General features: G+C 31.1%; 1 protein-coding gene across 5 annotated transcripts; it reads right to left on the bottom strand.

Annotated features, from left to right (window-relative positions):
- Positions 1-22,821: 22,821 nt before the first annotated feature.
- On the bottom strand, positions 22,822-26,684 carry LOC107935004 (uncharacterized). 5 transcript variants are annotated; one of them, XR_001694126.2, is made up of 7 exons: positions 26,471-26,661; positions 25,486-25,634; positions 24,514-25,312; positions 24,142-24,325; positions 23,752-24,050; positions 23,406-23,516; positions 22,822-23,270 (listed from the first exon to the last, which is right to left on the bottom strand). XR_001694126.2 is itself a non-coding variant. In XM_016867534.2 (5 exons), exons 3-5 carry the CDS (start codon positions 23,998-24,000, stop codon positions 23,232-23,234), a joined length of 399 nt encoding a protein of 132 aa, XP_016723023.1. In that variant the 5' UTR covers positions 24,001-24,050; positions 24,142-24,325; positions 26,471-26,684; the 3' UTR covers positions 22,822-23,231. The 5 variants fall into 5 exon arrangements, 1 of the variants encoding a protein (XP_016723023.1); XR_001694127.2 differs by having other exon boundaries at positions 23,724-24,050; positions 24,514-25,634; XR_001694125.2 differs by having other exon boundaries at positions 24,514-25,634.
- Between the last annotated feature and the right edge of the window lie 832 nt (positions 26,685-27,516).

Below are 27,516 nucleotides of genomic sequence, written 5' to 3'. Positions count from 1 at the left end.
TTCTGGTATTTCTCGACAGTTTTGGCATCGAAATTCTATTTCCCTCAGCGACGAAAGTGGCATTGATGAATTCAATAGATCGAAAGGAACATTCCACTGCATCCTTACTTACTTCCAGGTATGGCGCATCAGCAGAGATAGATGCGATGATGTCTTCTTCGCCCTCGACTGTGACCAAACAGCCATCCATGATGAATTTCACTTTTTGATGGAGGGATGATGGGACTGCTCCAGCAGAATGAATCCAAGGTCTTCCCAAAAGGCAGTTATATGAGGATGTAATGTCCATGACTTGGAACTCGACATCATATATGTAGGGACCCACCGTAGAATGACAGGGCCTTAAATGGGACAGATCCATCGAAATTCTGGAAAGCGTGGCGAAAGGCATAACGTTGAGTGCCGAACCATTATCGATGAGCACGTTCGGTATTATGTAGCCCTTGCAACGGGTTGTGATATGCAATGCTTTCACTGAGCCTCTACCATTGGGCGGTATTTCATCATCACTAAAAGAAATGAAATTATCCGCATTCAAGTTGTTCATCCACCTATCCAGTTTTTCAACGGATACATTGTTTGCCACATAAGCTTGATTTAACACTTTCAGCAGAGCGTTTCGGTGTGGTTCTGAATTCAACAGCAAAGATAATACCGAGATTCGCGTTGGCTGCTTACTCAATTTTAAGAATTCTTGTGCTTCCTCCTCGTCCACAGGATTTTTAGCTTCTTGTTCAAGCGCAGTTTCATGCTCATCATCGGTCACATGCATCGGTGCTTTTCCTTTCTGTTTCAAGTCACTGTTCTTCTTTATCTCCTTCGAATAACATCTTCCACTACGAGTGAAATGACCTAATTCCCCGACGCTTCCAGTCATGGCTTTGGGTTTTTCATCTTTAGGTGTGACGATATTAACGTCATATTTCCATGGTACTGCTTTATTGTCCTTATAAGGGAAAGAAGATGGTACTTCGATTATCATTTTTGGTTTCACCGGCTCTTTCGTCGCATCGTAATAAATTACTAACGGTTGATCAGCGCTATAAGGGGGACCTGATGACTGGCTATCAGAGGCGCATACTTCTCTTTCATTGGTCTCTTCCCTTTTGTTAAGGATCTTAATCTCCTTATTATCCATCCAGTCTTGAAGCAACCTTTTAAATTCCTCACACGACTGAATGTTGTGTCCCACAATTCCATGGAAATTACAAAAACTTTGACCTTCTTCTCCGAGAATTCTATCGGGGTGACAAAGCAATCCTTTCTTAACCAGTACCTCCCAGATTTTCTGTAGAGGCGTTCTTATTTCCGAAACACATCTTCTGACTTTCCATTCGTCCACTTTCCCCACTATGCTCACATCCCTTTCGATATGGTTAGGGAATGGGTTCCCAGTTGCATTACTGGCACTATCGAATCGTAGGATACCTGCATCAATGAGTCCTTGAACTATTCTCTTAAAGGCTAGGCAGTTTTTCGTGGAATGTCCCTGGTTTCCCGTATGGTATGCACAACTAGCGAATTGTATGTTTTAACCTCAGCGAACGAGTATGGAATATGCAATGAATGAATGAATGCATGAATGTCAAATGACTATTAGTCATGAAAGAAATGCAAGAAATTGGTGTTAATTTCAAGATAGTCCCTATTTAGGCATTTCCTTAATCAAAAGAGTCTATTACACAACGTTTCGGTCACTCGTGTAATTGACTCCTCTATCAGAAACCCCTTTTTGGCAACCAATCTCTAATCAACCCTTTCCTAACAAGATGTCTATGATGCATGACGAAAAATAGAAATACGGACAAACAACATTGGTTAGCAAAACACATATGATCAGAGAAAAATTGTGGAAAATCTAACAAATTAAGCTACTTGGTCCAATGGACTCGATTCCCTTGCATAGAAAGCGAAAGTGCAAAAGGTAAGAGGCGTTCCTCCCGCGCACTTATTTTGGTGACTACTAAACGGACGGAGGTTCAGCATGGCTCTAGTTGGATGGCTCGTATGATTCACTATATGCGGTTTTGGTTCTAGATGGATACTCGAATCATCTGTACTGTCATCTACTAAGATTAGTACAGAGCCTCGGTCATGGCCCATCATAGGCTTACGAGATCAATTCGAGGGATTACATTTACTTATGCCTATGCGGAGGGACAAGTTAACTCACGAAAGCATAAGTCATATGTAACCCGAAAGTATTCACTAGCCTGTGCGGAGGGACGAGTTAACTCACGAAGGCGTAGCGTTTACTTTCACTTAAACGGACGGAGCTCGGGTATAGAGCTCATGTTATGCAAAGATGTATGTGCACGGTGTGTGGGGAGAAACTCACAAACCTTTACGTTTTATTTAAAAACTAAACCAAAACTAAAATCACAAAAATTTAAAGCTGAAAAACAACCGAATAAAACAAGTTAGAATATATACAACACGATGCAAATGCATGATTTTTTGAAAACAAAAAATTTGAGGATCACGACTAAATGTTAATTTGAATAAGGAACTTTGAAAATTTTGACAACGCGAGTTTAATTCCAGACACGACTCTCAAAAATGGAGGTCCCCAGCGGAGTCGCCAGCTGTAGCGACGTAAAAATTTTAGCTTAGCTTGGTCGCTAATTGTGGCGATTTATTGAAAAAAAGTTTGAAATTTGACGTTTGATTTTTGAAATAAACAGGGAGTCGCCACCGATCCTTTTTCCTAGGTGTGATCGGACACCTATTAGATCTCTTATTAAAACAAATAAAAGGCTAAGTTTAGGTCTACGTTAAAATTCAGAGAAAATTTAGGGTTCGGGAGTCGGTTACGCGCGAGGAAGGTATTAGCACCCTCGCGACGCCCAAAATTGGTATCTTATTAAACACATGTTGTCTTGATTTTCAAAAATACGAATTCAATTTGACATTTAAGTGTGATCCGATTGAAGGAAATGAGAAGTTGCAAGTTTTTTGTTTTTTAGAAGGACGTCCCGTTTTTAACACGAGCCGATTAATTTCACCCAACATAGCGATGAAATCGATGACTTAATGTTAAAATCGGTACATTGCCTTATTCTTAAAATTAAAATGTAAAAAGTTTTTAAAATGATAATAAAAAAAATCCAAGAATATTATTGTCAAAAAAATGCGAATAATGATGTGAATAATAAAATATATAAAATATAAAATATTAAAATATCAAAATATTAGAATAATAATAATTAATATTGACAAATAAAAAATAAAATAGAAATAAAAAAATGTACATAATATATATATTAGAAATAATAATGATGTTTAAAATCAATACTATTAATAATACTACATCAATATGTACATATATAAAAAATAAATACGTGATAATATTAAAAATATGTACATAATATAGTGTTAAAAATACATAAATAATATAGTTAAGATATATACATAAGATAACATGTAAAAAAATATATATAAATAATATAATATTAAAGATATATACATAAAATAGTATAATATATATATACGTAATATAGAATTTAAAATATACCTAATATATTAAAAGAATATATATAATATAATATTAAGAAATATAATAATAACAAAAAAGGAGAGAGAGGGAGAGGGTGGATGATTTTCGGCCACAAGGTCGGCCATCGTCCGGTCGCCGGACCGCCGCCGGCGCCACCGTACACGGCAGCCGGACCTCAAAAAAACATTTTCGGTAAAAATGGGTAAGCTTCCTCCTTTTATTTTTTTTTTTACTTTCGTATAAAAGAAACAAAATAAGATTGAAAGGAAAACAATAAGTAAACAAAGAACTTAAAATGAGAATAGACAAAGAAACCTCTTTTGCTTTGATCTTTGATTAATCTTAAAAAAAAACTAGCTTCTCCAAAAACTAGCCTTCACAATAACTCTTCTCCTTGATTACTTTAAAAAGAAACCTCTCCAAAAATCATTTACAATAACTTTCACTCCCAAAAACTCTCCAAAAAAAAAAATCCCCCCTATACAATATATGAGAAGGCTTATATAGCCATTTACAAAATATTTTTTTATTGTTTATGTCTTCATTTGTAGGTACAAGTGGTGGTGGAGCAAGTGTGGTTAGTGGAGTAGGTAATGGAAAAGGTGTGGCTAGTGGAGTTGGTGGTGGAAAAGGAGTGGCTAGTTGAGAAAAGTTTAAGTTGTGGGCTAGGTTTTTTATTTTGATTTGGGCTTAGGGTTTGGGCCATTGGGGTTTTGATGTAAATTTGGCTTTGGGTAGTTAAGATTTTGGGTTTTGAGTTTAATTTTAGTGGGTTAGGTAAGGCTAAATTGGGTTTTGATGTAAATGGACTAAAATTGGCCTACAACAAACATTAGACCCAAAAATAATATAAATACTACACTAAAAAATATTAAACTCAAATACCAAATTACATTAACCTATTAAATAATAATCCAAAAACAATAAATCCATTTAAAACTCAAAGGATAGTGAACCATAAAAGGAAAGATCTCGAAAAGGCAAGTGAAATCACATGAACACGAAAACTGACTTTAAAATTAATTAATAAAATTCATTTTCTTGTGGATAAGTTTAATTTCATTTTCTTTTTGTTCTCATTCTCTCAAATGGGTACTATTCTTCCACATTTTTTTTATCCTTAATTTCACTAATTAGCTAAATCAGACAGGAAAAATAAGCCTAAAGTTTCCAACTTTAATTAAACACATGGTAGCAAAATACCCTTTTGACCTAAACAATCAACGTGTCTAGTACTTACATAATTTCAACCCAAAAGTAAGTAGATTGTTTGGTTCATGTCATGCCTCAAAATTTTGCCTTGATCCATGGCTTTTCCATTAATAGATTGCATGCCCTTTTCTTTCCTTTGATTATAACCCCAAACAAATTTGTAAAAGGCAATTGCGTATTGAAATTAAATTTTAGTTTGAATCATTTATGTTGGACTGAATCATTCGTTTAAGGGTAAGAAAGATGAGGTTTTGAAAATTTTGAAATTTTATGTTAAAAACTCATTTATAAGAATAAAGGTTTTAAAATGTTTTGATTGGATTTTTAAAGTCGGCTATCCTATTAATCTGATTATCAATTTGAGTATTAATGTTAACTTGAATATGATGTGTAGCATGATGCAAATCAAAATTTAAATAAGTTTTTTTGAAAAAAGAAATACTCGTAAATTTATTATGTTTGTTGAGGTTCGATCAATTCCTTTGGGACACTCCGAAGGTATTGTGCTAGGAAGGGTTTTGTCTCCCTTACTCTGCCAAGAGCTAGCACGTTATGAGCGACTACCCTAAGGGCCTGGTTCACAAAGCTAAGAGAGCCTCAACTGTATATGGGCGTACAACCACCCACCAAGGGGATGTGAGTGTCTCGCCCTTGGTGGGGTTCAAACTCTAACCTATGGCATATAGGTCATTTGTTGGGGAAGATGGCACCACTTGAGCTAGGCCTACATATGGTCAAGGCGCTAGCTCACAACACACTAGCTCTCGACAAAGCATGGGAGACAAAACCCTCCCCGAGGGACAATACCTTTAGTTGTTGTGAGTTTTGTTGATTGCTCGCCAAATGCCACTTCAAAAACTTCTCTCGAAGGAACCGACCGACCCTCAACAAGTTAAATATAGTAGAGACGTAACTCAATCTCTTAGTTTTGTGTAATCATGGTTGGTGCCCGGGGGCTTGGCAGGAGCTTTGGCCTCTTAAAATAAAAAATTTTAATTTTAACCCTTTAAATTTTATAAATTTTAAATTATTGTATGATAAAATTATATTTTAACTATTTAAAAATAATAAATTTTTACTTTTAATAATTTAAAAAATTATAAAAATATAAACTATTAAAATAATAAAATTATACATTTTAATTTCTCGTAAGAAAAATACAATTAAGACCAATAGGAATGATGGAATCCTCCGTTCATTTTGACAACACAATCTCCAATAGATATATGCACTGAGCAGATGATATATACTTGGAGATGTGTATGATAGCAGCAAATCGTTTTTGAAGTGATAGCCATTGCAGGGCAGATGTGGGCATATGCAATTTTCAATGGATTCTGAATCAGAAATGGACCAAATAAAGTCATATATCAATGGGAATTTATTATATCCATAAATCCTTTCTTCATACTTGTAATCATGCCAATGTTTACGTTCAGCAGAGTTTGGTCCATTTAGCCTTTACTAGGGTTTAGGGTTTTCCTTCTAAATACCTAAAAGATTAAAAAAATCTACACTTGGATCCCACTAGAGATTATGAAAAATATGAATTATACTTGATTCTCTATTTTTCTTTTAAAATTTTTTTATTATTAATAGAAACATTAAATGATAATACAAAGACTTGTTACATGGTAAAAACAATAAATAAGACACTACAAATTAAAATATAAATATTATGTTTGTAGAATAATCTCAAAAAGAAGAGAAAGACAAAATGATAACAAAATGATAGTAACTACAACATTAAAAGAATTTGAAATAAATAAAAAAATACAACACATCGATCAAACTATTGAAAATTATATCCTAGGCCACCATCATCAGACCAAGTTGATGATGAACTCTGATTAACCAAAAAATCATTACTAAGAGTCTCAAGAGACTCACCGTATTAGTGGTGTAGAAAAGTTCGAGTCTCAAATGATTTATCCTTCTACTTCTCATCCTCATTTTAGATTCCAAACTTACAAGTATCATCACTATGCTCTATCATGATAAAATCCTCTAAAAATAGTTTCTAATAAATCTGATATCATTCTTATTTTAACAAATTTCATATATACATCAAAACATAATTAAAAACTACCACTGCTTTTGAAGAAAACAAAGTGGACGACAACCTCAATAATTTTAAGAGAAAATATGGTAGACAATTATCAAATACTAAACATCATACATTGTATGTGATGATTTTAATTTTAAAAAACTATTAAATAAAATAATTCATTTAAACATCAATTAACATCCACAATCAAATATATATACCGACAATATATCAAACATTAAACCCGACACATATTCCTTTCATCTCTTGTATTAAAATTTTTCCTTTTTGGAACTTATAAATGAAAAGCTAATGGTTGAGTTTTCCAAAAAAAATAAAAATAGTGACAAGCAAATAAGCTTTGTATGTCTAGCCGGCCAAAGCATAAGATTGGACATTCATTTAATTTTGATTTTACACATAGTCGAAAAAAAGAGTGTTATACAGCATTTGTCTATTTCTTATTTCCATTTTTGGGTCATGCTATTCTATCTGCAAAGATTCCTTTGCACCCCATTTCGTTTTCTTTTAAGCTTTCTCTTTCAAGTCCCTCTACTTTTTTATAAATTTAAAATCTAAAGTGAGTTTGGATAGGAGAAAATGTATGATATAGTGTGTCTAGTTAAGTTTTTGTCTCACGTTATAGTATCGTTATAGTATCTAATCTTATCGCCGCTATTATTTTTACACTAACCACAGATAAACGCTCTACCCATCCAAACCCACTCTTAATCTTTATATTGTTATTTTTAAGAATTTAATCTTTTTTTACTTTTCAAATTTTAAAATTCAAGTTTAATTGTTAATATTGTAAAATTTGTTGGTATGATATTTTGAGACTAAAAAATTGATGTGATGAACCTGGATTTAAGAAAATAATTTTAACGGGGTTAACAGTTGGATTTGAATTTTGAAATCTAAAAAGTTGGACTAAATTACTAAAAATAAAAGTATAAGAACTAAATTTTAAATTTACAAATAATACAAAAACTTTCTTTTTATTAATGTAAGTATTCAAACCCATTTAAAAAAAAATCTTAGGTTTAGTTCTATAAAATACTATACGTTTTTTATTGATGCAATTAAAGTATTATTTATGTTTGTTTTATAGTCTATGAAAATTAATCTTTTCGGGTTTGTAGTTATTTTTCTCAATAATGTTATCTTTAGTGTTCGAATATGAATTCTTTCCATAAGAATGCAATACGTATTTTTTTCCGGTTTTTTTAACATCAACATCATTATAGCTTTTTATGATAACCTCTCTTTTTGATACAATGACTAAAACTATCCATAGCCCCTTTCTAACCCTTAAATAGGAGGATAATACACTTTAACGCACTAAAACACACGTCCTCCTACACTAACAATAATATCGATACCAATCAAATTAAAACTCAATCAACTTGTTTTTTAAATTCACTGAAAGTTTGTTCATCCATAAGAGATATATAATATAAGCACCTAAAGAATTTGACCAATAAAATTACTACTAAACCCATAAAAAATCTTATTACTTAGTGGTTTGAAAAATATCTATTTATCTCCTTTGAGGTTTGATGAAAAAATATATTAATTTCCTAAAATTTATTTATTAAATTAATTTTAAATAAAAATTAAATTATTTTTTTTGCTTATTATTATTATTATTATTTTGTTATTCATTTGCTTTTCTATAAAATAATTCTCAATTAAAAATAAAAAAATTTCCAAAAAAATAAATCTAATTAATTATAAATTTATTTTAATTATTATTAACTAAATTAAAATTTTCATTTTAGTTACATATATTAAACATAATATATTTTTTGATTAATATATGTAAGTGTATTTTTAATGAACTGGCATGAATAAAAATTATATTTTATTTTTGTCATCTATTTTACTTTTTATTTTTTCTTAATCTTTTATGTAAATACATGTTAAATATTTTAAATTTTGGGGAGGATCAGACCCTCAACATGTTTGATATTGTCCTTGTTAAGGAATTTGGTAAAGATATAAGTTTGAGTTCAACAATACATAATTGCGTGTGTGGTTCACCTTCTTATGTACTGTACAAGGTACAATTACTCGATAAACCTATCACCTGATTAGGCATATATGCTCTTAACAAAGTTACTTTATGAATTCACTCAAACTCGAAACAGAATCAAAAATTAAAACCTCTACTAAAAACATTATCCTACATAAAATTGAAACAATAATTTTTGCATAAAATTAACAATTTTTCAACTCTTACAAAAATAATCATTTTGCTAACATAAAATAATCATTTTTTATCTTAAAAAAATCATTTTTCTCGTTCTAACATAAAAAGATTTTTGTAGTAATTTTGAAAGTACAAAACTTTATTTAAAAAATAGAGCGAGAAGCTAATATGTTCTAGAAGAGGGACTTGTACAGTACTTTACCCTTTCCTTACGATAGTCGTATTATTCAATGAGATTATCAAGATTTTAATGTGTTATAATATTTCTATATTATTAATAAAATTTTTCAATTGTTTTCGAGAGTTAATTGGGTACTAATTCAATTAAAAAGTTACAAAAATAGTATTTCGTAATTAAAATAAATTATATTATTACGCAAATTGGATTAGTAAAACTTTGAATTTACCACTAAACTAAAGTTTTATTTCGATTTTTTTAATGTCGTTAATTAAGTTTGTGTCATAAATTAACTCGACAGTAACTCACAAAACCATGATAAATAATTATATTGCCTTTAGTATTATTTATCTGATGTATTTATGTGTTTAAATAGCGTTTTACTCATAATTATTAATTTTTTTATTTTAGTAACGTACGTATTTCATGTGTTATCTATACTATTATTAAAGCCAATGATCAATGGCAGAGCTAGAAGTTTTTTTTGGAGGGGCCGGAATTAAATTGTATATTTTTACGATAGTAAAAATACAATTTCATCATTTTAATAGCATATATCTTTATAATTTTTAAATAATTAAATTAAATTTTTATTATTTTTGGGAGGTTAAAATCTAATTTTACCATTACTAATTTAAAATTTTATAAATTATAAAGTACCTAAATTAAAATTTTACCATTTTAGGGCCCCTCGGTCTCTACTCAGCTTCGCCACTACCTCTAACTGAGTTGGTGTCACGAGTAAATCACACACCAACTTGATTAGGGAAGTTATGAAAATGTCTTTCCGTGAAATTTGAACCCACATAAATTAAATTAATAAAATATTAAATTTTAAATTTACCACTCAACCAAAGTTTCATTTTAATATATTTTATATATTTTTATTTTAATATGTACAAATTATTATCTTCATAAATTGTATATCTATATCTATACTTACGATTAATAAAATCTCTAATTGAGTTGGTGTCACAAGTTAACCGGTTATCAACTCGATTAGAAAAATTATGAAAATTCCCTTTCATAATTAAAGTAAGTCATACTATTCGAGGGAATTTTAGTCTTTTCAGTTTAACAAAAATCAATTAAAATTTGCATGGGGGATTTGAACCCGCAATAATTGCATTAGTAAAATCTTAAATTTACCACCCAACCAGAACTTCATTTTAATATATTTTATATATATTTTTTTATTATGCACATTTTATTATCTTCATCAATTGTATATCTATATATACTTCATTTTAATAAAATCTCTAACTACGTTGGTGTCACGAGTCAACCAAACACTAGCTCGGTTAGGAAAATTACAAAAATGTTCTTTCGTAATTAAAGTAACTCATATTATTCGAGAGTATTTTAGTCATTCCATTTTAACAAAAACCAATAAAAATTTGCATAAGGTGGCAATTGAACCTGCACCAATTGTATTAGTAAAATTTTAAATTTACCACTCAACCAAAGTTTCATTTTAGTATATTCTAGGCATTTTTATTTTAGTATGCACAATTTACTATCTCCGTCAGTTTTATATCTGTACTATTAATAAAATCTCTGGCTGAGTTGGTGTCATGAGTCAATCATGCACCAACTCGGTTAGGGAAATTACGAAAATGCCTTCCGTAATGAAAGTAAGTCATATTATTCGAGGGTATTTTAATTTTTTTTTATTTTGACAAAAATTAATAAAAATATGCATATGGTGCGGGTTAGACTCGCTCCAAATGTATTAGTAAAACCTTAAATTTATCACTCAATCAAAACTTTATTATTTATTGTATGTTATTTTTAAACACATATTTATATTCTAAATTCCTGATTTACACACATACGTGTGTGATAAAATTTAATATTGAAATGTTTAATCAATTTTTTAAAATGATATTTTAAAAATATTTTTATAATCATATTTCAATGTTTAAATTTAAATTTAAAATATATATAAAGTAGATCACTCTCTTGATTATATATAGCTAACTTTTATGTAAAGGCTTAACTTGATAAATTTTTTTAATTAGGCACCTAAAATTTTTTTATTCAATTTAGTACCTAAATTTAATTTTTTTCTATTTTGATACCTGAGCATTTTTTGGGGGTTCAATTTGGTGTGCAAACTTGAACGTTTTTCCTAAATTGGTATCTAAGTGTTTTTTTATTTTTTGTCCAATTTACTACCCAACTTGTCAAATGTATACAAATTACTCTAATATACTAATAATGTTATTTTTTACGAGGTAATTAAAATAATCAAAATAATCAATGTATAACTGATATGTAACAGGTGACATGAAAATTCTTTTTGTATTTTAAATGTTGCATTACACTAAGTTTAATTTTTTGAATTTAATATAATGAATTTATTTTATTTTGGGTTTTTAAAACTCTTGTTTACTTTTTTTATATCCCTTTGTTAAGCAAATTTGAGTAGATTATTACCAAAAACAGAGGAAACTTCGTATAAATGTAATTATTCATGCATTCCATGTCATCTACCACATGTTGTTCATACATTAGCCATTTTTGTCCCTTTATAAAAGAAACTGACATCTATAGTGTTTTGGGTAATTTGTAACATTTGACAAGTTTAGTTACCAAATTAAACTAAAAAAAACCTTAAGTGTCAAATTAGGGGGAAAAGAGAGACTAATTTAGGTACCACCAAATTGGACCAAGAAAAATCTTATGTACTAAATTAGAAAAAAAAATATAAGTTTAGAAATCAACGGTTATATTAAACCTTATACAAAATATAAACTCGAAACTTTAAATTCTAAACCTTAAAGTTTAAACTTGATAAAAGTATCATGGATACCCTTATACTAGGAGTAAGATTGCATTCTACCCCTATACTTAAAAAATGGGTAAACTAGTCCCTATAAATTAAACCAAAGAGTGAATTATTTCTTCTATTATCCATTACTATTGTTAAAAATTTGTCATTGTACATTAGTATAAGGCACACAGTCATACCAATCTTTAACAATAGAAATGATGAATTTTTTTAACAAAAAGGGTCCAAATTTTTTTTAATCAACTATTTTACTCGTTTTTAGAATATAAAACAAAATGTAATCATACATCTAATAGAAAAATTTCCATAATACTTTTACGGTTTTAAACTCTAAATATAAAAATATGAAATTATGGAAGGAAACAAACAGAAAAAGGAAGTGCTTCCTGATACCCAGAATGATGAACAAATCTACCTCGAAGTAGCCAAACAGCCAAGTGATCCTTTTCACTTTGGCTTTTGATTCCATATTTTGGAACATACGGCGAGTAATTATGACCAAAATGAATGAATGAACAACCCACCACCTTCATTGCTTGACCCCATGCCTCATGCCATAGTGAGAAGAAACAGATAAATTGCTCAAGTATTTTTTTTTTGTATCCTTTTAGCTTTTGTTTTTTTATGATAAATGTAACGAAATTATCTATCTATATTTCTTTTTATTTATACATAATATCAGAAGATTATGATGGTTGTAGTAGGATCTGCAAAAGTGGATTGTTTACCATTACATCGAATTTATTGAAAAATTTGGTGGGATCAATGAGATATATACACAAGATCTTGGCATGACACTAGCTAACATTGAAATAACAGTGCCAGTGGCCCCCCAGACATTAAAGTTCTGCTCATTTTATAAACTTTCTTTCATCCTTGTTCATTCAAAATAGTTATTTATGATTATGTAATGTAATATATTATTAATTATCTTTTTAATTATGCATTCAGGTCATTTTCTTTCTAGTCCAACGTTTATTTTTTAAATAAAATCATATTCATTAAAAAAAATAAAAAGGATTGAAAGAATAAAACAAAGTGAAAACAATGCACAAGTATACCTAAACCAACAGGCTTATTTAATACACATTTGTCTAAACCCTTCGTTTTCATCCAAATGCTCCAATCTATCAACATTGACAATACCAACAATAGAAGAACAACCAATACAATCAAAATAGTTTACTTTCAATAAAGCCACTCTTGCAAATGTATGAGCTGCTTTATTAGCATCCATACGAATCCAATGGACAAGTAAAGAATGAATATCTAAAATAATATGATGAAAATCTGATAATAATATCTCGGAATCAGAAATGTCCTAAACCTTTAGAAGAGAGAGCTTGTCACAGCCTTTGGCTATCGGTTTCAAGAACAATGTCATCCACGTGACATGATCGAAGCAAAGACAGAGCCTCATTAGCTGCCAAAATTTTTACCATGAAAGGATCAACCTTACTTTTCATAAAACTAGAGATACACCGTACAAAATCCCTTCCTCATTATGCACAATTGTGCCCTATTCCATATGCCTACCATCAACAAAAATAGCATCATCAAACTTGCATTTGAGGGTACCCCATTCAGCCATCTCTAGCAATCGCTATTGCCCTCTCCTAACCTCCTAACCATCGTTTGAGAATCATGAACTATCCCCTCCCCTAAACATCCATGAAAAAACTGATCCATATAAGGCACAATTTGATCTGCGATCATGATTTTCTACTTCCAAACGACATGTTTTTGCAAAACCAAATACCCCATAACATGCCTAGAGCTTGTCTCCCACTATCCTCTTATTGCATGACAAGCAAACGGGAAACAAGCTCCCCCACCAAGCCAAAAGACAACATAATACCCACTTCTTACCATACAATAACAACACACCAAAGAAATTCCTTAAATCTTAGGGGGCAAAACTTCATTCCAAAGGTTTGCTAAGGACCCTCAACATGATAATCGACAATATCAGTAAACAAAGGAAAAGCCACTTGATATGCAAACCTCGTAGAATAACAACCATTAGGAGCAAAATGTCATATGAAACAATCATCAGAAGGAAACCAACCAATATACATGCTCAAAATCTGATTCGCATCATACAACGCAAGAAGCCCTTCCACCATATCTGTAACAGCTCATTTTTCAGTGGTATCGAAAACGGTGGTTTCGAAACCCTATTTTGATGTTTGAATACGTAAATATAATTATTTAATATTTACGGGGTTATATAAATTTTAGTTAAAGTTTGGTCCCTTAATTTTGTCAATCAAATAGTTAATTAAGGTACAATGACTAAATTGTAAAAGTAGTAAAATTTAATTGCTATGAATTTTTAGTTAACCGAATGGCTAATTGAGCAATTGGACCTAGTAATACTGATAGTTAGCGGAAAATGATATATAGTTCCACTAACTTATGTTAATTGTGATTATGTTTTATTAATTAAGGTTTAATTTAAGTTAATTAAGATTTATTAATTATTAAGCTTAGTATAAAAGGAAAATTAAAAATAAAATAAATCACTTTCTCTCCATCTTGTGCCTTCCACCATTTCTAAAGAAAAGAAAAGGGGGCTTACAATCAGCCTCAATTTGGTAAGCAACTTCAAGTTCATTACTTGTATTTTTTATGTTTTTGAGGTTCGAGGAGTTTGATTTAGTTAGCCCATGTGTCAATTTGTAAAATTGATAAAGTTTTCAAAAGTTTTCATTGTTGATTTCTTGAAATTTTTGGTACTAAATTGTTATATTTTAAGCTTAGAAGTGAAAAAAGGATTAGTTTGTAAAGTTTAATTGCTAGCTTTTAAACATAAGGATTAAAGTGCATGAATTTTGAAATTGGTATAATGTTTCTGTAATTTTTAATAATAGAGGGTTATAGAAGGATGAAACTGAGATTGGTTTCAAAATCAAAACTCAAATTTGAAAGTTATGACAATTTCAATTTTAGGGACTAAATTGAATAAAGTAAAACAATTTAAGGGGCATTCGAATAATGAAATTGGATTGACATATGCATATTATAGGATGTTATGAAAGGGTTGGAATTGATAAATTGAATTGAATTATTATATATATATTGAGAATTAGATCAAATTGAAGATAAACGGGGAAAGCCAAAATTGTTGATTAGTCCTTAAAGATTCTTTGCTTGTTGTTTTTCTAAGTAAGTTCATATGGGACTTACTTTTTTAATTCATAATATCTTTGTATTGTATTATTTTCCTTTCTAGTTTGAATTGTTATGAATATAATGTCTTTTGACCTCAAATGGACTAAATCGTAAAATACGAACTAAATGAAAATTTTGAGTAGGTACATTGTATTGAATGGATGTATGTAAATTTTTATATGATTGGATGATATGTATATGATGATGTTACAAGGTTTGGAATGATACGGTAATAGTAATGGTGTCTGTGTGAACTTAGTAAACGATTAGGATACGAATGACATGTCATTAAGGTCTAAAAAGGAAAAAATGGGTGTTTGATCAAGGATTAATACGATGGCTTGAGATCTAACATGTCTGGCGGATTCTCTGAAGCTTGTGTGAGCAGCATTGAACTAAGCTTGTGTGTAACACCCCTAACCAGTATCCGTTATCGGAACAGGGTTACGAGGCATTATTGGACTTATACACTAGCATTCGTATAAAACCAAGTCAAAAATTTGCATTCTAAATTAAAATTTTTCAAATTTTATGATAAAGTCCCTAATATGGGCCTACGGGGCCCAATACATGCTTTGGTAATGGTTCGGGACTAAACTGGTAACTTTGGAAATTTTACCTTGAAGATAGGGGCACATGCCTGTATGGCATGGGACATGCCTGTGTGGCCAGCCCGTGTGGAATTTTGACTTGCAATTTCTTAAGTATCAAAGGGGCACATGGCCTGGGCACACGCCCATGTGGCTAGGCCGTGTGGTAAACTGATTTTTAACCATTTTTAAGCCATTTTCACCACCATTTTAACACACGACCATGCTTGAGACCCGTGTCCTTCACACGACCAAGACACACGGCTGTATCTTTTGCTCGCGTACTATCCTGACTTCACATTTAAGGATGCAGGGGACACACGGCCTAGACACACGCCTGTGTGTCTAACCATGTGGACGAAAATAGGCCCTTTAAGACCACTTTTCTCACCCTCATACTAACCTCCTGCAAAAAAAAAATACATTTATATACCAATAGAGTCCAACCAATCAACCAATTCAAACCAAAACATGCATATTTCATTATCTAATATAACTAACACATTCAACTTACATTGTATACTTAATTATTCATACAATTACATTATCAAATCAACCCTTATACATGCCATATAAATCAAAAAGTTGTTTAACAAAATCTATCGGAATTAAATTTGGATAATGTAATCCTTGATGTAGATCCGATCCTCCGTATGTATATAAGTCAATTTACAAAATAAATAATATACACAAGTAAGCTTATAGAAGTTTAGTAAGCTCATAGGCATAAAATATAAATCTTACCGAACATTGTACACAATCATATATCTTTTAGTTTAACTAATTCATCCTGTAAATCACAATTTCATTAATAAGCTCATTTGAATAATTTCCATGTTGCTATTCACAAATTTAATTCCTTTGGCCCATTCTTCATTTACTTCCATTGTCAAATTAGGGAACAAAACTGGAATTGAGTACTTCATTATCACATTGCAATGGTAAACCATGGACTTGCACATAGTCACTTATCACACACCGAAGCCATAGCCCCACCATGGTCTTACACGGATCACATATCATATCGATGCCATATCCCAGATATGGTCTTATACAGAATCACATTATCACATCACACCGATTCCATAGCCCAGCTATGGTCTTATACGGGAACACGTATCACATTGCACCAATGTCATAGCCCAGCTATGGTCTTATACGGAAGCACATATCACATTTTTTCCGTCAATTCATCATGGTCATAAAATGAAAACACTCAAAACCATTGTTCCAACTAATTTGTACTTTTAGTTAAACATTATTTAGCAATTAATACAATTTGATAGCATTCATCTAAAATAAGGTACCTTAGCAATCATAAGATTTTCATAATAAAACATTGAACATTGTCATACGAACTTACTTGGGCTAATTTGCAAAAGTCGTAGAAATTCAAGGACTATTTTTGTAATTTCTCCTTTCCACAATTCATTTTGTTTTCTTGATCTATAATTATAAAATCATTCCTTCATTAGCATATATTTCAATTCTATTCTATTTCACAATTTATGCCCTTAAATTTTCAAAATTACACTATTACCCTAAACTTTTTAGTTTTTTACAATTTAGTCCCTGCTCAATTTATTCATCGATTGAGATAATTCCTCTCAAATAATACTTTATCAAGACATTATAAACTACTTCAGAGCCTTTAACACTCAAAATTTCATCACAAAACCCTAATTCCAACAACTTTCACAATTAGATCCTAAAAATTAATTTCTATAAAAATCTCTTCATAAAACATCATATAATAAAATTAAAATCTCAATTCCATGATAAATCATCAAAAAATTTCAGCACTTATTCATGGTCACTTTCAAAATTACCCATGAAATCAAAAACTAATGAATTAAACAAGTAGACCTAGTTGTAAAAGTCTCAAAAACATAAAAAATACAAGAAATAATCAAGAATTGTGCTTACATGTAGTAAAAATATGAGATACCAGCTTAAAAGAACCCTTCAATGGTGTTTTTTCTGGAGAGGATGAAGAAAAATGAAGAAAACTCTAGACTTACCAAATATATCATATTTTACAATTAAATTTTTTTACCCTATTCCCAATTTTTCCCCTTGTTTACACTTGATTTTTATTTTTCCTGCACACTCATGCTGTCAACCCATCTAATTTGGGTCTATTTACCTTTTAACTCCTTCTTTGATAATCTCTTAAGCTATTTAATCATATTTTATAGTTTTGTACTTTATTCAATTCAGTTCTTTTTCTTCAATTAATAACCGAAATGTTAAAATTTCTTAACGAAACTTTAATACTAACTTATTAACACTCCATAAATATTTTTAGAAATATTTATGGCTCGGTTTATAAATTCAAGGTCTCGATACCTCATTTTTATCTCATTTAATCTACAAATTTTCTTTAATTCATAATTTCACTAAAAAATATTTCTAAAACCACACTTATAAAACCACACTTAACTTTTACTTACTAACATCTAAACTCACATGTCGGATTTAGTGATCTCAAAATACTATTTCGATATCACTAAAATTTGGGCCGTTACATTGTGTGAGCAACCCTGGTCTGAAACTTGTGTGAGTAGCCCAAATATGTCAGCTTGTGTGAGCAAATTAGTCTCGTGTATCCATGTTCAATTTACTATAGTTCTCCAGGTGAAACAAAAACAAAAAATTGTAATTAAAATGGAAGTGAAATGATTGAAATAAGTTGAATTGTTATATTTACAAATTGAGTGTAGCTTGAACATGTATGTTATGAGATGGAATGGTCGTATATGTGTACATGATTTGGGTATTATGAACTTGTTATGTTAATGAACTAATCTATTGGTTGAATTTTTTAAATTAAGGATGCCAAAGGATAATAGTTTTTATACTAATGTGTTTCCAATTGTTTAAATTGTTATAATGTCAAAGTAAGTTAAGTAAATTTCATATGAATTTAATAAGCATTAATTATGCTTATCCCATTGTTTTCCCTTCCACGTGTAGATTGTTGACTTGCGGAACATGTCGATCTGATCGTCTCAAAGCTCACACTATCTTGCTATTGACTTAGTATTCTTTTATTCATTTTTTGACTCAATTATGTGGCATGTGCGTAGGTGTTGCTTTGTTAACCTAAAATAATAGTTTTAGTTGAACCAATGTTTGATCTTTGATAAAGTTAATACCTATATGAATATGTGTTGGTTTTAATATTATGTTGCGACATTTTGAATGGTATTTAAATGGCATAGTTGTACATGAAATGGAATGGAAAAGTGTTTGTTTTGAATGGCTAAAAGGCATAATTGTATAAGTTGAGTTTGATAAGTTGAATTGGTATGGTTGGGTGCCAAATTGTGGCATGTTGGGTTGATTGATTTGAATTGGTTTATGTGTGATATCTGGTATGTTTTTGAAGTGATCTTGTGTAGGTAAATGTGTTCAATTATGCACCAAATGTGCAAATGGCTTAATTTGTTCCAAAAACAAAGTTTTCGTCTGACAACCACATTTCCTCGTCGCAACGCTGGCCGACAATATGTGATGTCGCGACATCAAGTGGCCTGACGTCGTGATATGACAAACTGTTTGGCAACGCCACGACGTTGACCCTAAATTTTCAAAACTTTACAATTTATTCCTATTTCATGCTCGAGTGAATAAAAGAGCTTTTATAAGCTCGATTAAGGCTCAAAGTTAATTGTATATCATATTATGAATATGTTTAAGACATGAATGTTTGTTTAAATAATATAATTACAATATGTTTGACGATAGTTGCTCCAGCAACAGTTGTAGCATCCTGTAATTCAGACCCGACGATCGGGTCTGCCAAGAGGTATTACAATATTTGTGTCCTATGAATCCCCATTAGGATGAAATAAATCACAAGCTTTTAGATGAGCATACCCCTCAATTAGAACAACATCCACATAAAAATTGTCATCATCAGTAATTCAAGGATCATTAAAAATTTTAACTTTACTCCCATGATTTTTTAGGGTGAATAAAGTTTGACATTTAGCCATAATTAAGGTGATAGAAATTAAATCCACTTAAGGGTAAAGTTAAGAATTATGTGAAGGGAGATGAGATAAAACTTTAAAAAAAAATTAGAGGGTCCAAGCTGAAAACTTTGTCTTGAAAGTGGCTTAAATTGAATTTTTTTAACTTTTGAAAGGGGCCAAAATTGTAAATTTTTTCACTAAATAAGGCTAAAAAAGCTTAACTTGAATTATTTACATTAGAGAGACATTAAAAGTGCAATTATACCATTCAACCAAGGAAGCAAACCCCTTTCTTGTGCATATACCTTTGATTTAAAAACCTTAATTCAATCATCTACGTTGCTAGAATTTTCATCAGTTGTTAAAAAATTCCGGTGTCTAACCCGACCTCTGATCAATTCCTTTCTATTTTTTTGGCTCTTTAATTTCCTACCAAGAAAGCAAATGAGCAATCAAAGTGTTTTCACCTGTACTGGGAAATTTCATAGAAAAGCAATAAGACAGTGATGTGAAGAATTAGAAGAAAAAAATGAAAGCGAGCAATAGTTCAAAAACTAGTAGACTAAATGACCAACACCATTTATTAACATTTAACATTATATTCGACAATATCTAAAGCTCATATTATTGCAACATATGTAGTCATTTGAAAGCGTTACAGTCTCCAAGAGGCTAATTCAAGGGGACATTAACTATGTCGAGTTATGGTGTTTGGGTCGTTATCGGTTCGGTAGCTCGATGATTCTTTACAACAATGTTTATGCGTAAACTGAACCTTTCATGCATGTATATATGTATATATATATTGTGTGGCTTGTATTCGTAAAGGGTCACAATGTATGGCCCCCCAGACTACATTCAAAAGTGATCCCGGGGATTGGTTGATTTGTTTTTGTTATGGTCAAGTCTTTGTTTGTTCATTAATCTGCAATTTGACAATTCCTTTTCAATTCTTTTGATGGCTGTAATGAATTGGGATATAAGTAGGTGTAATTACGTGAATCTACCATTTTTGTTACGAAATATCATCTATCAATTCTTTAAGGGGTTAGTATTGTTTCTTGACAAATCAAAAACATCACATTAAATCATATCGTAAATAGCCTATAGTCATCTACCAAAAGAAAATGTGCATCCATGCATAACAAGATTTGAACTTGTGCCCCTTAAACTACAACTATAAGCATATATGCCTGTCACTTGACTAAGTGAAACAAAATCTTAAACTTGACTTAAGACAATATCAATCTTTCGAAGAATTCATCAATTTTAATTGGACAACAATTCAAAAAAAATTTCGTAAAGAATCAAACTTCCTTTCACAAACTATATATCTTTTGATTTGAGTGTAATAATATATTTCATAATTATTGATATAATAAATATTAATACAATATGACAGGAAATATTTAAAAAACACCATAAAAATAATATATATATATATATATATAATAATGATTGTGAAGTCACTATATTAAATCCCTTTCTCAAGCAAATCAGGCAACACCAATCCCTGAATTTGCCCACCGGTGTCTTTGTTTTAACGTTGGCTGACCCATGCTTTCCATATTTCCTTGTCACAAAACCAGAGCTACGTATCGATTAGGGCACTTGTGGTTGCACTATTCGATAGTTTCCAGTCCCATCATAATCTTGTTGTCACCATTGACAGAAGAAAATTACACTAACACATATAATAATAAAAATGTCAGATTATATTTTATCTTTTCTATTAAAAAAATAAATAAAATAATTTATAGTCATTAAAAAAAAATTAATCATTTCTATTAGAAATTTTATTTATCTATACGACTAAAAACATACTAAATTGATAAATAATTATGCGTAACTCATATTAATATACAATAATTAATTTTTAATAATAAACACGAAAGATTTTTTAACAAAATACGAACTTTCTATTTGACCTAATATATAAACACCAATTTATCAAATTATTTTAATAAAATCAACATAATACAAATCAAATCTCACCACAAATACTCCAAAATACTTTTACTTTTATTTCATATCCCTTATAACACTTTCCCAACAATCAAGGTCTACCAAGATTCGAATCTTGCCAAATATTCCCATATGATGGATGGATTATTAGCTCTTTTCGAAACCTGTGACATGCAATGACTGTTTCTTTAATTACATTTTCATGATATCAACCTTTCTAACTTCAATCCTTCCTTCCATCTTTATGGGAATTTTTTATCTATACTTAAAATCGAATTAGTTCAAATCCTTCAATCTCATAATATTATTTTCTTTCATTCACAAAACTTGACCCAACGAGAGTTACTATCTCAATATTCAGATTTTATCGAAGGCGATTATTTCTCTAAACTTTTTAAGAATAAGAAAAAGATCGGTAATTAACTAAACTGTTTGATCTAAATTTTTTTAAAAAAGAACTCATAAAAATAGGAAGAAAATTCTATAAAATTGATTAACACAAAAGCGGTAAAATCCAACCCAGTTTTTTGTTTTATGTCGGATTTTTGGACTAATAAGTTGGAAAAAAAATATTTAAAAAAGTTGTTCAATTGGTTTTTTAATTATTTAATGGCGATTTCTAGCTGTTTGCACAAAACCCAATCTATTATCAACCGGCACACCAGTGGACTCTCAGCCCGACACGCCAGTCGATTCCCAGCCTGACTGCTCAAAACCCAATCTAATATCAACCAGCACACCAGTCGATCCCTAGCCCAAGTGACCAATTCCATCAACATTTCTTTTGATAAAAATGCATGTTTCTCTCTTGATCCACTCTTGGACCAGGGTCTAAACTTCCAGCATCCACCTCCACTGATGCTGGCGATATCAACAGCATATTTTTAGGGGTGGAAGATGAAAGTAGATGGCAATGCTTGAGGCAACGAAACCAATAGAGAAGGAAAACAACTGGGATAGATGTTGTTCCACAAGTTGAAACAAAGAATACTAGTTTGGAACCGCAAGAATTGTTTTTGGTTGAAAAAGGAAGTTCAAGTAGTGGAAGAAAGGAGGGCTTATGTGAAAAGGGTTAAAAAAATTTAATGTTTTGAATCCCAATTATTGCCAAGCTAAACTGAACAATCGATTGAGCCTTAACTTAGTTAAGGCTATCACTTGCGCGCACTTAACTGCATATTTTCTTCCAAGTTAAGAGTTTAGAAAGTTATTGATAGTAACAAGAGTTGTATAAAAGAAAAACCTAAACAGCCTTTTACTTTGGCCCTGTTTAGTGGAATATCTGAAGGGTTAGTAGGGATCAAAGTATGAGGGAGTGTCCGTATTTAGCATTGCTTTTGACTGTTCAAAAGTAATTGTTTTTGCAGCAAAAACAATGCTAAACAAGAGTTTTTGCCATTCAAAACTGGCAAAATACTTCTAAAGAGTGCTTTTGAAGCCACACGAAGGAACTGGCTCGAAGAGTTTATTTTAGGCAATTGCGATTGTGAACGGCTATACCAGGCAACATGTATGAGTAGACAGAGCTCTCAGGGCAGCTCCCCTTCCACACCAATTTCTTCTTCTCTCCTTTTGCATATGTTTTATTGAAGATTGAGTTCTCTATTGTACCCACTTTTCACCTGAAGAAGAGTTTCAGTTCATGGATGATAAATAAATGTGAGGTATACAAACATGTAATGTAAAAAATTGTCTCAAACAGACTTACAATATTTTTACAAAAAAATTAAGTGGCATGCATAAAGTTAAAGTTTTACTTGACCGTGGCTCGAAGCATCAAGAACTGCCATCATCTTCAAGCTTTTTGCACCGGACATTGCTGGTTTTTTTTCCTTGGTCTTCATCCACCAAGTTCTGATCTGACACCTCTATGAAAGACCAAATACTAAAGCTAAGTAAAAATTAATAAATCAAAACTCTAATCATTCTTATCTAAATATATTCCACAGGAATCAGGAAAATGATGAAGGTTCATGGCAAAGTTCACACATAAGTTCAAAAGTATACATGAGTTCAGTTAGCATGGAATATTGAAACTTGTATTAGAAATGAACAAAGAGAAGATATATATATACCAGCAGATTGAAGCCTAATTAGATTTACCAGCGGTACAGCTACCCAAGCTGTAGTTGCAGAACTGATATATGGGATGCTGCCCTGAATTCCTTGCTGATTTGTGAGAGAAGTTTGTATTACTTCTTGAGTAGATGTAGATTCCATCATTGGGCACCACAATTTCTCTTGGAACAGGAAATGTAGTTGAGCTGCTTTTTCCTGCAGGTGTAAGTGATGTAACCGTGAACATCCCATGATATCACAAGAATCAGCGGGTGCTGCTGAACAAAGGGTCATAACTCTGATAGTTTATCTTTCGGTTTGCAGTCAACTTGTAGAACCAAAATCTGACAAGATAACTATATAAGTTATTGCGCAAAGCAATTAATTGAAATAAAAACAACAATGTGAAGATAATAAGCAGATTAAGTGTCCGACCTGATGGGAAAATCTATGACCTTTTGCTGGAAGTTGTGGGGTTGCACAAGGCTCCCACGTTTTCTCTTCTCAGTGACAGCCATGCAAATTCGTAGAACTATGCAACTGCTTAACAAATGATGCTTCTAAGAAATCAAGATAAGAGTTGCATTTGCTTCTCATTTGTCCAAACCATAGTTTGATCCTGCAGAGTTAAAAATTAAAACAACAAAGGAGAACGTTAGAACTAAACACACAAGGAAAAGAGAGCTATAGCTATAAAGAGAAAACTAAACAACAAATATTGGTGGAGAAAAAATCTAATAATTTAAGTAAGATTAACTTATAAAGAACAAAGAGATTCCTACAACAAGAGGACATTCTTTAACTTACCATCCAATCCAAAGTGACTTCAATCAGCTGAAGAATCATTCTGCTAGGTTTTACCCAATTGTCCTCACCTTTTTGGATTTCTCAGATAGATTTATCATTAGCAGACAGATGAATAAGGTGCTAAACAAATAATTAAGCCTAGGTTGGGAGGCTAGCTAGTGCAAGAGAAAGTTGCAATACTAACTGAAGGAATCCAGTATTGAAGTTGTTCACGGAAAATATACATCGATAGCAAGTGAAGAATTAATAAGCAAGGCAATTTAATAAGGAACCTAATCACCTCCGGAAGAATCCCTTACTAAATGAATTAAGGAAGTGATGGTATCATACTCGCAATGAGGGAGTTATCGCGTTCTGAAAATGTTGAGAGAGAACTATATTTTTGTGATCATTAAAAATATTTGTGTAATTCTTTCTCAAGATAATAATCAACTCCATGACCCTAGAATGATGTACGAAAGCTTTCAAAGTGGTCGTGTGAGTGCTGCCAGTGGCAGAGAACTTGCTGCCATGTTGGAGAGTGGTGAGGAATGGCTGTGTTCAGGAGTCAAGTTCAAATGGTGTGGAAAGAGAGGCTGTCTGGGCAGATTGAGAAGGAATTTCAATAGAGAAGAAAGAATATTGAGAGTTGCATTTATTAATGGAGACACCTCATTCAAATGAGACTTGGAAAGCAAGATAGGCCCAAAATGGAAAACAGGAAGAAGACCACATGAGTAGTTCAGGCAGGAATCTCTTTCGACTGTCTGGTGCCATAGCTTCGTAGTATAATGATCCATAGACACAGCAATGAGGGGAACTGATAAAAGAAATATCAAGTAAGACAATTTAATAATCATTAAATCCAAGCGAACACTCTTCTTCCATTAAGGTTGTCTTAATACACTATTTGTATTTAAATGCTTAGTATTGGCAAGCAGAATAATGCATAGCCTTTCCACACACACAGAAAAAGGGCCCTTGAATTTTAACCTCAGCAATCAGCATATATCTTCAAGATTGATAGCATATAAACAAGAATCTGGAATAGATTATCCACTCAACCTTTGCTCCGAATCCACCATTGTATTTGTGGACTTGTCCAATGGTAAACATCTACTGTCTAAACTTTGAAAAAGTTTCTGAAGCATAAAGAACAAGAAAAGAAAAAATTATACCATTCAAAAACCATCGGTGACCAATCTTGAACAAAATTGCGGCCAATTCTATCTAGATAAAGTGAGAAATAGAACCCTAAAACTTTCTTCACAACTAAATTTATTAGAAATTCAATTTACATTTAGAAAGAAAAAGCAAATCCAAATTAACAAGGTAATCCACTCTGTTTATCCATATTATAATATTTCAGTGGTTATTTCCAAAAAATTTATCACCACAACTACACATCAAGATTTTGCTTGATGATTGGCATTTAAAGAGTAGGATCCAGTAAATAATTCAAATATTCAGTAGTTGGCCAAAAAGCAAAAAACAACAAGCAGTAATGTGTGCTAAATAAATATATTAGTTAAAATTTCACATACCAATTTCCATTTCATTACGAAACTATTTGGCATCATAAAAACTGAGATTCTCAGTAAAAGATCAGTAGCTTTCAAATTTTAAAGCAACTCAAAAGTGCTCTACAGCCTGTGTGACCTACTATTCCAGAATATAAATATATGCGCAAACTAAAGGTTATAAAGACACTTACTATATAATCTTCATTCTTTCAGCAATTAAAAACACAAAAATCAGCTAAATCCTTCAATAAATAGATCTTCTCTTCTCTTTATCTTTTCCTAATATGATTTTCTAACTGAAAATAGAACCTTAACAATTGCCGCAAAAAAAATAAAATCTGCAGTCACAATGTCATATCACTAAAAGCTAACTACTAAAATTTATAAACGGAGAATAACACATGCAAAGCAATTACTGAAATGAAAGATAAAATTCAACTAGAAAGGAAGATTACCAGTCTTGCATTTGCGGTAGAATCTCTGACGCTCTCAGCTCATCCGAGTCAACTCACTAGCACAAGCCTTAGAGGATTCGAATATGGAGCCGGAAACGGAAAACTCCGCCGGAGATTATTTTCTTTTTTTATAAAATAAAAAAGGTGGAATTTGTTTTTAAATTAAAAGGGAAAAAGAAAATTGGTTTTCAATTTATAGCGGGGAAAAAATCGCGAGGGAATGAGATAGCGACGGTGTTGGGCCGATAAAGGCTCCAAATGGCGACTTTTTTACACGTGTCAATACATCAGATGGGTCCCACGTCAGCTTTAATATCTTCGGCAATTGTCAACCAGATATTTAAATATAATTTATTTTATTATTTAAAAACTTTAAAATGTATATCATTTTTAATAAAGGTAAACCCGGAATTTAATTTTTTAATAAAAGCTATAATTGAATTATAAATATTTAAGAAATTTTTTTATTTAATTATTTTTAAGGGATTAAACATAATTTATTTTATTTTTTGAGTTAAAGTACAATTTTACCATATATTAACTTAAATTTTTATTATTTATAAAAAAATAAATGGTATGATTTTCATTTTAGGAGTGTCATGGCAACTGCCTACCCCTCTTAAATTTGCCCCCAGTTTTGTGGGATATTATAAATTGAGAGAGAAGTTATTGTCAGGATTTGAACTTTGAACTTTAAATGTTAATACCAAATTTTTAATCGCTTTTTCCTTTCTGTTGTTGGCAGAAGTATTAGATTATGTGGCATTCACAATGTGGGATAAATCAATTTATGTAAATGTTTTATATTTATCTATACTACAATAAAGTCCTGATTAAGTTGGTACCACATATCAACTGAGTCTCAACTTATTTATTAAATTACTAAAGAGTTTATTCATTTTATAAAATAAGTTAAATTATCATGAGGGCATTTTTATCTTTTTATATTTTGTTTATAAATCAATAAAAATTACTCATAATGGAAAAGCACAATGCATATAAAACCTTTAACTTTACCATTTCAACTAAAGCATTATTTGAGTTTT

Source organism: Gossypium hirsutum, chromosome A03, assembly GCF_007990345.1.
Source record: "Gossypium hirsutum isolate 1008001.06 chromosome A03, Gossypium_hirsutum_v2.1, whole genome shotgun sequence".
Classification (NCBI taxonomy): Eukaryota; Viridiplantae; Streptophyta; class Magnoliopsida; order Malvales; family Malvaceae; genus Gossypium; species Gossypium hirsutum.
Note: the sequence above shows the minus strand (reverse complement) of the source record. Positions and strands in the feature narration are given on the sequence as shown.

Coding starts and splice junctions, on each gene's coding strand:
- LOC107935004 (XM_016867534.2), bottom strand. CDS start 24,000: ATGACCCTTTGTTCAGCAGCACCCGCTGATTCTTGTGATATCATGGGA. Junction 23,517..23,751: donor CTTGGGTAGCTGTACCGCTG/GTAAATCTAATT, acceptor GGTCTTTCATAG/AGGTGTCAGATCAGAACTTG. Junction 23,271..23,405: donor ATGCTTCGAGCCACGGTCAA/GTAAAACTTTAA, acceptor ACTCTTCTTCAG/GTGAAAAGTGGGTACAATAG.